Below are 12,151 nucleotides of genomic sequence, written 5' to 3'. Positions count from 1 at the left end.
TTCATGGCCTTACCTTTCCTGCAGGTCAGACAGTGGGCTACCCTCATACTATCTGCTAATTGGTTTCATTTATTTGACATCTCAGGATTATTTTCCAAATTGTGTCCATTGTACTCTATAGAAAAAAATGTAGAAAATAAATTTATTAGGTCCTCAACCCTTCTAGAAACTTATTGCTCTTCCAGAACTGGAAAGAGTCATTGCAGTGATAGTATCAGGCCATTACTCACTTGTGTTTCTGTGGAAAATTCTGAAAGGCAAGGGTAATCACGAAATTGAATCATGGAAGTAATGGATCTGAGTCATGGGCAGGAGGATAACTGGGGCAAAATTTATTTCCAGACACTCCAGGAAAAGTTTACGTGTAAGTAATGATGTTACGCCTCTGGTATGTTAACTGTTACTCACTATCTAGATATATCACATACTTCTGAAACCAAAGGTAACTTTACAGACAATTTTTCTCTATTGAAGAAGCGTGGTCAAGTACTGTAGTCACAGACCTCTACCAAGATCTCTTGCCACTGCCACTGTGTGAACAGGAAAGGAGGAAGCAGTGGCTGGGTGACTTTCCTTTCCCCTTTGAGAAAAAAGCTGCGATTCAGGGATTTTGGTATCTACCAACCCACCTTCAAATCAGCTGGATGGGAAAGTTCTAACGTGGTAAGTCTTTTCACACATTTGCGAAATAAATAAATAAATAGTATGTCTAATGTTTCACTGTGACTAAGACGTTTACAGCAAGAAAAACCGTTTGGTTTCTCTGGCTAAGGAAAGACAGAGCTAAGGACATCGATGGGAGGAGTCTCAACAGTGTTTCATAACCTCTTTGTCTCTGGGTGTTTCCCACAGTGTGAGGTAGCCAGCACCAGCCAAGTTACTACAGGACTCTAACCAGTGTCATTTTTGGAAACAACTTCATTTCCTTAGCATTTTGGGATATTACAACATCCTGTAGTTCAGTTTCTGAGAGTTTTACTGATTTATCTTCCTATTCAAACAAAACAAGTATTTGGTTGCTGCATTTCTGAAGATCTCTAGATTTGTACTACTGCGGAAGAATTTCCAGTGAGGTGAGTTCTGTCAAGATTTTAGTAGAGAAGATCTAGGTATCTCGTTGAGATACACAAGATCACAGGAGGAGAACTGGTTTGGGGGTCTTTGAGTAGATAGAGGGGGTGAAGGCTGGTACCAACATATTCAGAAAAGTGAAATCCGCAATAGCGTGATTATAATCCTTTACTTACGAGGAAAATAATAGACATTTTTCATTATATCACAACTGAGGCTCGAATAAAGAGAAATGAATTTTGACTATCGCAGATTTTAAAATTCATTCTCCAGATGTTTAGAGCGTGAATTCATGTTTAGAAGACGGCTTTGGTGTGGGTTTTCTTAGCTTAATGGCTGTCGTGGAGGCCTGGGGAAAAGACAACATAATGGCATGAAAAACATATTATGTAATAATATTAAGTAAACAACAATTTGGACCTAAAACTATATTGCACGATATTATTCCAACTTTACAAAACATGAGAGCAAACGCACACATGAAGTAGAAAATTTCTCAGTTTCAAAAACACAATCATGCAAATATATGGTGTCTTAATATAGTCACAATATTTTATGTAGTTCAGCTCCGTCCTTCACCAGGTATTAGAGGCAGTTTCAGTTCTTTGGGGACTGTTTTCCTCAAAGTCACGGGTAAACATTGGTTGTAAGAATTTATAGGAAAGAGGTCATTGGAGACAATTAAATCTATACCTATCTTTTGGAATGCTTTGGTCTTTTTGTAGAGTCTGGTACATAAACATTTCATGTGTTTTTGAGAGGAATGCAAAGTTTTAAGCATTTAGTTTTAGAATTCTCTAAATGTTGGCTTCAATTTTTTTTATTTGAACTTAAATGTGTTGATTTTTCTACATATACTTTTCTTTACTTTGTTCAATAATTAAATTATGCTAAAACCTCAAACTAAAATCGTGACTTTGTCAAATTTTCCTTATAGTTCTCTTAATTTCTAATATAAATATTGTATGGAGAGAGAGAGAGATATACTACAAAATGCTATTTATAATAATATGAAGGAATATAAATTAATAATAATATGTACTTACTGTTGTCAGATAAATACATAATTTAAACTGTTGCAGTTAAGTTCTTTCTGGGACTTAAACCTTTTATCATTGTGTGGTAAAACTCCAGTTCTGATAAAAGTCTTTATTTTAACATCTTAAATAAAGCTACACAAATACAGATACACTGCTTTCTTTAAATTAATGTTTGCATGATAAAACTTTTTGCAACTATAATTTTAAATCCTTTAAACGACCTTTTGTCAACAACACATAGGTAGGTTTTTTTAAAACCCGGTTTGAAAACTTTGTCTTTTAATGAGTGTGACATTTTATGTACATTTAGCTGAAATGCTGTATTTGGGCTAGTTTGTAATACTTACTCGTAACACTTAGTACAGCCTTCCTCTTTCTTCTTCTTCTTTGTCTATAGTTTTAAATTTATATATCTAGCTTCTCCTTAAGAACGAGCAACATGGTGAACATTCATATCCTCATTTTTCACTACCATCACCCCACCACACAGACCTACTTCCTCTTTTGTTTCTCTTCAGACAAGTCTTTTTTTTTTTTAACATTTTTTACTGAGTTAAAGTCATTCTACAATGTTGTGTAAAATTCCAGTGTAGAGCAGAATTTTTCAGTTATACATAAACATACATATATTCTTGTCAATTTTTTTTGCTGTGAGCTACCATAAGAACTTGTATATATTTCCCTGTGCTGTACAGTATAATCTTGTTTGTCTATTCTAAATTTTGAAATCCCAGTCTGTCCTTTCCCATCCCCCTGCCCCCTTGGCAACCACAAATTTGTATTCTATGTCTATGAGTCTGTTTATGTTTTGTATTTATGGGTTTGTTTTTTTTTTTGAGATTCCACATATGAATGATCTCATATGATATTTTTCTTTCTCTTTCTGGCTTACTTCACTTAGAATGACATTCTCCAAGGACATCCATGTTGCTGCAAATGGCGTTATGTTGTCATTTTTATGGCTGAATAGTATTCCATTGTATAAATATACCACTACTTCTTTATCCACTCATCTGTTGATGGACATTTAGGCTGTTTCCATGTCATGGCTATTGTAAATAGTGCTGCTATGAACATTGGGGTGCAGGTGTCATCCTGAAGTAGGGTTCCTTCTGGATATATGCCCAGGAGCAGGATTCCTGGGTCACATGGTAAGGCTATTCCTAGTCTTTTGAGGAATCTCCATCCTGTTTTCCACAGTAGCTGCACCAAGCTGCATTCCCACCAGCAGTGTAGGAGGGTTCCCTTTTCTCCACAGCCTCTCCAGCATTTGTCATTTGTGGACTTCTGAATGATGGCCATTCTGACTGGTATGGGGTGATACCTCATTGTAGTTTTGATTTGCATTTCTCTGATAATTAGTGATATTGAGCATTTTTTCATGTGCCTATTGATCATTTGTATGTCTTCCTTGGAGAATTGCTTGTTTAGGTCTTTGGCCCATTTTTGGACTGGGTTGTTTGGTTGTTTCTCATTAAGTTGTATGAGCTTCTTATATATTCTGGAGATCAAGCCTTTGTCAGTTTCATTTGCAAAAATTTTCTCCCATTCCGTAGGTTGTCTTTTTGTTTTACTTATGGTTTCCTTTGCTGTGCAGAAGTTTGTAAGTTTCATTAGGTCCCATTTGTTTATTCTTGCTTTTATTTCTATTGCTTGAGTAGACTGTTCTAGGAGAACATTTTTGAGATGTATGTCAGATAATGTTTTGCCTATATTTTCTTCTAGGTTTATTGTCTCGTCTTATGTTTAAGTCTCTGATCCACTTTGGGTTGATTTTTGTGTATGGTGAATGGGAGTGTTCTAGCTTCATTGCTTTACATGCTGCTGTACAGTTTTCCCAACACAATTTGCTGAAGAGACTGTCTTTATTCCATTGTATATTCTTGCCTCCTTTGCTGATTAGTTGACCAAAAGTTTGTGGGTTCATTTCTGGGCTCTCTATTCTGTTCCACTGGTACATATGTCTGTTTTTGTACCAATACCATGCTGTCTTGATGACTGTAGCTCTACAGTATTGTCTGAAGTCTGGGAGAGTTATACCTCCAGGCTCTTTCTTTTTCTTCAGTAATGTTTTGGCAATTCTAGGTCTTTTGTGGTTCCATATAAATTTTATTATGATTTGTTCTAGTTCTGTGAAGTATGTCCTGGGTAATTTGATAGGGATTGCATTAAATCTGTGGATTGCCTTGGGCAGTATGCCCATTTTAACAATATTGATTCTTCCAATCCAGGAGCATAGGATATCTTCCCATTTTTTTAAATCTTCTTTAATTTCCTTAATCAGTGTTTTATAGTTTTTGATGTATAAGTCTTTCACCTCCTTGGTTAGATTTATTCCTAGGTATTTTATTACTTTGGGTACTATTTTAAAGGAGATTAATTCTTTACTTTCTTTTTCTGTTGATTCATCATTAGTGTAAAGAAATGCAACTGATTTTTGAACGTTAATCCTGTAACCTGCTACCTTGCTGAATTCTCTGATTATTTCTAGTAGTTTCTGTGTGGACCTTTTAAGGTTTCCTATATATAGTATCATGTCATCTGCATATAGTGACACTTTTATCTCTTCTTTTCCAATTTGGATCCCTTTTATTTCTCTCTCTTGCCTGATTGCTGTGGATAGGACTATGTTGAATAGGAGTGGTGATAGTGGGCATCCTTGTCTTGTCCCAGATTTTAGTGGGAAGCTTTTGAGTTTTTCACCGTTGAGTACTATGCTGGCTGTAGGTTTGTCATATATAGCTTTTATGATGTTGAGACATGATCCCTCTATACTCCCACTTTGGTGAGAGTTTTTATCATAAATGGGTGTTGAATTTTATCAAATGCTTTTTCTGCATCTATTGAGATGATCATGTGGTTTTTGTCCTTTCTCTTGTTGTGATGTATTACATTGACTGATTTGCATGTGTTGAACCACCCTTGTATCCCTGGGATGAACCCCACTTGGTCATGATGTATAATCTTTTTTATTATTGTTGAATTCTATTTGCTAATATTTTGGTAAGGATTTTTGTATCTATGTTCTTCCAGTGATATTGGTCTGTAATTCTCTTTTTTCATGGTGTCTTTACCTGGTTTTGGTATCAGGGTGATGGTGGCTTCATAGAATGAGTTTGGGAGTATTCCTTCCTTTTCAATCTTCTGGAAGAGTTTGAGAAGGACTGGTATGAGTTCTTCTTTGTATGTTTGGTAGAATTCTCTGGTGAAGCCGTCTGGTCCTGGACTTTTATTTGTAGGATGGTTTTTTATTGCTAATTTGATTTCATTTTTAGTGATCAGTTTGTTCAAGTGGTCAGTTTCTTCTTGATTCAGTTTTGGTGGACATGTATGTTTCCAGAAACTTGTTCACCTCCTCTAGGTTATCCATTTTGGGTCCGTATACTTTTTCATAATATTCTCATATGATATTCTGTATTTCTATGTTATTTGTTGTAATTTCTCCATTTTCCTTTCTTATTTTGCTTATTTGTGCTCTTTTTTTTCTTCCTTGTGAGTTTCACCAGAAGTTTGTCAACTTTATTTACTCTTTCAAAAACCCAGCTTTTGGTTTGATTGCTCTTTTTCTATTTTTTTTTTTTTTTAATCTCTATCTTACTTATTTCCTCCCAAATCTTTATCATTTCCTTCCTTCTGCTGACTTTTGGGGGTTTTTGCTCTTCTTTTTTAAATTCTTTTAGCTGGTGGGTTAGATAGTTTATTTGAGATTGTTCTTCTTTTTTGAGGAAGGCCTGTATCACTATAAACTTCCCTCTTAGCACTGCCTTTGCTGCGTCCCATAAACTTTGTGTAGTTGTGTTTTCATTTTCATTTGTCTCAAGGTATTTTTTTATTTCAACTTTGATTTCATCATTGACCCACTGGTTTTTTAATAGCATGTTGATTAATCTCCATGCTTTCCTTTTTTTCTCCTTTGTTTCTCTGCAGTTGATTTCTAGTTTCATGGCATTGTGGTCAGTAAAGATGCCTGAGATAATTTCTATCTTCTTAAAATTGTTGAGGCTTCTTTTGTGCCCAAGTACATGATCAATCTTAGAAAATGTTCCATGTGCATTTGAAAAGAATGTATATCCTCTTTTTGGGGGTTGTAATGCTCTGAAAATATCCACCAAATCTAATTTTTCTATTGTATCATTTAATTTCTCTATTGCCTTATTTATTTTCTGTCTGGAAGATCTGTCTAGTGATGTTAACTTAGTTCTGTCAGTCAAGGGGTGCTCCATATAGATCCAAGTCTTGGAGTCTCCCCCTCCATCCTGCTGACCTCTCCGTTGGAGAGGGGGAGACCCAGTGAAGGAGAACTATTCCTCCTTTGCTGCTCCCTCCCCACGGGACTGGTCCCTCACTGTTTTGCCTTTTCTTCTTTCTTTTTTCCTTTTCTCCTACCAGATTTGTGGTGTCTTTGTCTTTTGAAGAGGGTGATGTTCTTTCAGAGTTCAGCAAATGCTCTGGTTGGCTAGGTGGGTCCATGGATGTGAGTTTTGGTGTGTCTGTGGGATAGGGTGAGCTATGAGCATCCTTATACTCTGCCATCTTGGCCCCTCCAACAAGTCTTTATTTATTCTTAAAACATTAAAAGACTTCATCAACATCTATTCACTTTTACTTCTTAGCCTGCAGCTTTTTTTTTTTTTTTTTTTTTGCCCCATTTCTCTATCTTCAAGTTTAATGCTCTTCCCAAAAGAGTGCTTGATAGGTGTCTTTGTGTTGTAAATCTGATTTTTAATTTTATGGGTCCTTTTCAGAGAATCATCTACAGGCCATTAGATTTAAAAATGCCACTTAAGCTAAATTTAAAATTTCTGTTTCAAAATTACTTTTCCTTCCATGAAGGTTGGCTGCATCTCTCTGAAACACTTGGGGTCACATAGAGCTTGGAGTTCAGAACTTGAATGACTTAGAAAGACTATTAAAGGTGCACACAACATCTAGAGTGCCACATATATGGCCCAGGCGGGTCTAGGTCCTGACTTTCATCTCAAATGCACTACTATTTCAGGAGCAAGAAATGAACATTCACACTAAAGTGAATTTTTTTTTAATTATACACAGACTCCAGCCACCTCCTCTCAGGTATTTTTCTAATAAATTTTGTCACCAAATTCACACACACACACACACACACACAGTTTTTGGTTTCACAGTTTGGGGGGATTTCAAAAGCACAGCGATGGACTGGGGGCAAATCATATGAAATTGCTCCATGCAGTTTTGCAATCGAGAATTTGATTTTGAAACTGTAAGCCGTCTATACTTTTTCTCTGGAAACTGTCAAATTGTTCTCGTTGTTTTTGGATCTTCTTCAGTTTCTCTACATTATGTCTTGATTTCTTTTTTTTTTTTTTCCTCCTTCCCTCTCCTACTTGATATTCTATTGGCCTGATCAATCTGAAGATGTTTGTGTTACTTTAATTCCAAGAAGTTTATCCCATTCTTGCTTCAAACATTTCCTCATTTTCATTTTAGTTTTTATTCTTTTTGCAACAAATAACGTGGGGACTATTGACTGAAATAAAATTACACAATGTGAGAGTTATGAGTTAAGTTTTACTGGGGGCAGAATGAAGACTATAGCCCGGGAGACAGCATCTCAGATAGCTCCGAGGACCTGCTCAGAAGAGGCAGGTGGGAACTCAATATTATATATGATTTTAGTGAAGGGAGTACGTGCAGTCAAGCACACATTTAGGCAGAGGCTTGCTGCTAGTCACAAGGCGCAGATGTCACCATTAATGGTTTTAGAGCTTTTCCAGATATGAGGAGATGCAAGAATTTGGGCTCATGAAATATCCTCCTGAAAATAACCGTCTGAAGGCTTGTTCTGTCAGTTTCCCCAGAGCACAGAGTGCCTCATTCCTGATCTCCACCCTGAGCTCCTTTCAGGGAGTGTTGGAGATCAGCAGCTGCTATGGCTTGTGGTTTAATCCAAGCAGAGGTAGATGGCAAGTGCCAATGTGATTCAGTCCTTATAGAGGTAGATAGCAAGTACCAACGTGATTCAGTCCTTACAGAGGCAGATGGCAAGTGCCAAATTTTAGTTGGCAGATGTTGACACTTTGATCTGTATCTGGCATGTCTTACATTTTCTTTTCTATTTTTTATTTCTTAATCACAACCTATCTTCTTGTGGAAAAGTTTTCAACCTAATCTTACAAATAAATAATTTATATTCTACTTGTATCCATTGAACGATAGAGCCATACTATTGTGTGCCAGGAGCCAAATCTCCTGAACTGCAAAGTCCAAGCTCTTAACACGCACACTCTGCTTCCTGAGTCAATGTGTTGAGGGAGGGTATTGGAGGGGAAAAAATGAAAGAAGTGTCATTTTTTCACAAATAGTGGTTCTCATAAGCTATATTTTCAGAGTTTACACACTATATGGAAAATAGCCTATGTAAGGGTTTCCCAATGATTTGATTCAGGCTGAGCACATCTGCATATTACCTAAGTTGGCAAACTTTTAAATTAATTTTGAATAGCTTCTTGAAGACAATGTACTCCCTAGATCTGCTTTGCAAGAAGAAAGGGTAGGAAGTATATTCCATGGGAGGGTCTGGAATAGTAAGAAGTCCTATAAAGTTCTAGAGCTTAAATATAAAAAATGGAAAGTAGGGAAAGTAGGAAAGAGTCAAATTTTTCAAGACTTCCTGGCCAGGCTACGGACAAGGAATTGTTCATAAAGAAAATGGGGAGCTATTGAAAATTTCAAGCAGAGTAAAATGTAGTTTAGAGAGGTAATTTGGTCTATGAAAATAACTGATTAGAGAGATTAAGTCTGGAAGGAGGAAATTCAAGCAGCTATTAAGTAACCCCAGACAAGGAATGCTGTAATTCTGCATTAGAGAGCGGGTAAAAGTCAAGCAAAGGGACAGTGATGTAGGCACATGGTCCAAGCCCCAGGGAGAGATGATGCTAATGAGATCTGACTAGAGGAAGAGCCAAAGTGGATGAAGGTGGGTACCCAGCATGGAACTGGAACGCTGTGGCAGAAGGATCCTCACACAAGGTGGGAGGCTGCAGCCTACATTGCACATAGGTCACTTCAACCTTGTGGGTGTGGGGAGAGTCAGGACCCAACCACAGACATTCACAGCCAGACTCCAGCCCTAATAAAGGATGGGAGGAGGACTGGGGACTTTGTCAGTAAACAGTCTATATTCTACACACTGCAAAAAGGACCTGTTTCTAAGCATCTTTCTACCACACACTCTCTTGATCCAGCTCAACTATCATCATTAATAGGGAAGGATTTAAAAAATCTTCCTAATGCAGAAGTTCTCAATACATTTTCCAAATGGCACATCTGGTCCTGAAGTTCCTTTTTGTCATATGCACCCAAGGGTACCACATTCATGTTGCCCACTTACTCACATAGACATAACCAGTCTTTTAACTTGTCTGTATAAATGCGTCACACTGTATGTTACTTTTCTCTTGTAGACTCATCTGTAACTTGAGAGATGGTGGATGAATACAAGAGAATTCTTCTGGTGAAAGGATTACAGAACATCGATGATTATCACTTTCGTATGCTTAAGTCGTTACTGGCCCGTAATTTAAAACTGACCTCAAAAGCTCAAGACAAATATGACAGAATTAAGATTGCTGATCTGATGGAAGCAAAATTCCCAGGGGTTGCCTGTGTCAACAAACTAATAGAATTGATAGAAGGTATAAAAGAACTTGAAGAGCTCAAACAAAACCTTAGAATGGAGATGCTAAAAGGTAACAAGGAAGACCTCAAATACAACTGCTTTCCTCTGGCTCCCCCTGGTCTTGAATCGAACACCACCTTAGTCACGTTTAATTACTCCTTTTCCAATTTACGTCTTAGTAGCCATGACAATGTTAGTACTGCAGAAGCCAACAGGTTTGACGACATAGAACATCCCCTTTTTTATAAATGTACATTGAATGGTATATTTGGGGTAAGGATAAAGAAGAAAAGGAGGAAATAGAAGAGAAGCTGCAATTTTCAATACATTAGAAATGTTCGAAAATGATAATTTAAGATTTGTGGTTTTTTTAAAAAATATTTACATTTAACCAATTAATGTGACTATTCTATTGAGACTATTTGCTCCATGGTCATCATCCTTTCTAGTAATAAAGAGGCAGCAGTACTTAACATAAAAACCTCCGCCTCAGAGATATAAAGGACTTTTGTAAAACCACCAGGCAAAACCAAAGTTTCAAAGACCAATATCACCATTTTGTCACCTTACAGATTCATATCATATTTCCTTTCACTGGCTTCTGTAAGTTTAATGCATCTTTTAGGAAATCAACATCATGAAAACCTTGGATTATTTTTTTTAAAGAGTAGGATAGGGGAACAGGGTAGGGAAAGGGTCTGACTCAGGGACATGGGAACCCAGAGGACAGGAGGGATACTGCACGGGGAGGAAGTACCAAAACCATGAAGGAGGCATGAGACAGTCTCCCTGCCTATATTACTACCCTCGGTCCCCTGGTGGCCAGGATGGCCAATGCAGTCAAGGTAAACAATAACGTACCTCTCGACCCACAAGCAGGAGCTGGGGGGAGATAACCCCAAAATTGCTTCAGCTCTCTTCAAGCAGCTGCTCTGGGTTGATTGTGTCTTTGTTTTTATATCAGTTGCAAAGAAAACAAAAGCCGAAAGGACAACTTCAGCAAAAAAGAGTAATCAGGAAGAAACAGGTTCTGCAACACCCGCACCCACCACAAGCAGTGCCCAGGCACCTGAGAGAGGAAAGCAGAGTCCTGTGGCTCAGGTAAGCTCGAGGAAGAGGGACGGGCTTGCGGTCCCGCAGAAGGAACTCTGCTAAGGCGCTCGGTTCTTTATGATTATTCCAACAGTTCAGATTTACCAAATTGGGAAATTATGGATTATCTACTTTTTTGCCAGGCAAAGAGTAAGGCACTTTAAAAACAGAGTAAAAATTTCTCTGACATAAATATGATCACATCATCCTCATTATAAAAGTCTGTTAACAACTGGATTGAAAATGCATCTTGCTTACGCTTACATAAAGCCAGATTTTCTAATTCTAAGAGCAGTGCTCTTCCCATTACGACACAGAGGGGTGATGTGTCTGTGTGAGTCAACCATCCCTTTTTTAACACAGCCGTCTATGGCCAGTCTTACCTCCCAGCCAGCTGTCTTGGTGATGAGTTGGAACTCCTTGGAGTTTCCAAGGACATAATCTTGCACATAAATAGAACCTACCATAGTGTCATGAAAATGTGTTCTGTTTCTTTTAATATTGAAAACCATTACAGAAAAATTAAACTACTTTCAGAAAAGAAAAAACCCAACCAAAGAAAAGACTGGAACAAAAAAAATAAATAAATAAAGTGCCTCAGGAGAAGGTTCAACCTCTCTGTCCTTTGGTAACCAACACATCCACAACCCTGGGCTGTCCTCCACCTCCCCAGGCCTCGACTCACCTACCTGTCATTTCCTGTCTCTCTTTTCCAAGTTTTCTTCAACTCACTAACAGGTGCATTCCACAGTAACTATTGTCAGTCCGGTGTATAATTCTATTACTGTTGATTAAATCACTTCGGCAAAGGTGTTTCTTTTGTCATGGTAAATGGGTCACATTGATGAGAAGCCACATCCAGGTAAGGCCCAGTCATTTACAAGTGATCACCAAGTGTAACATCCCAGGCCAGACCACTCTGTACACTTTTGGTCTATGAAAGAAGATAGCTTGATTCGGTGTTCCATGAACACAGGGCCCACCCATGCTTCCCACACCTCCAATTACAGATCAGGCAGCTTTGTCTCCATGAAAGCATTCTGCTGCAATTCAAATAAATCAGGCCACTGTGGAGAAAAGCGATTGGAGGTAAACAAACCTGTCCTCTGTTTTTCCGGTCAGCATCCAAGCTAATGAGAAACACTGTGGATACACTGCAGAGGGCATAGTTCTAATCAGATATCCTTTATTTGAGCCAGTTTTGAATAGGGAATTCTGAGCCACCATGTCTTTCTCACTACTTATAACAGAGTATTATTTCTTGGAAAGAGGCAATACTTTGAGCCCTCAA

General features: G+C 37.8%; 1 protein-coding gene across 1 annotated transcript in view; it reads left to right on the top strand.

Moving 5' to 3' along the window:
- Window positions 1-852: 852 nt before the first annotated feature.
- Window positions 853-12,151, top strand: part of IFI16 (interferon gamma inducible protein 16) — a 55,203-nt gene continuing 43,904 nt past the window's right edge. The window contains 3 exon segments of the mRNA XM_032463960.1: window positions 853-1,073; window positions 9,554-9,838; window positions 10,733-10,869. Of these exon segments, the coding sequence (XP_032319851.1) occupies window positions 9,574-9,838; window positions 10,733-10,869 (402 nt within the window). The 5' untranslated portion in view covers window positions 853-1,073; window positions 9,554-9,573.

Source organism: Camelus ferus, chromosome 21 (assembly GCF_009834535.1).
Source record: "Camelus ferus isolate YT-003-E chromosome 21, BCGSAC_Cfer_1.0, whole genome shotgun sequence".
Lineage (NCBI taxonomy): Eukaryota > Metazoa > Chordata > Mammalia > Artiodactyla > Camelidae > Camelus > Camelus ferus.
Note: the sequence above shows the minus strand (reverse complement) of the source record. Positions and strands in the feature narration are given on the sequence as shown.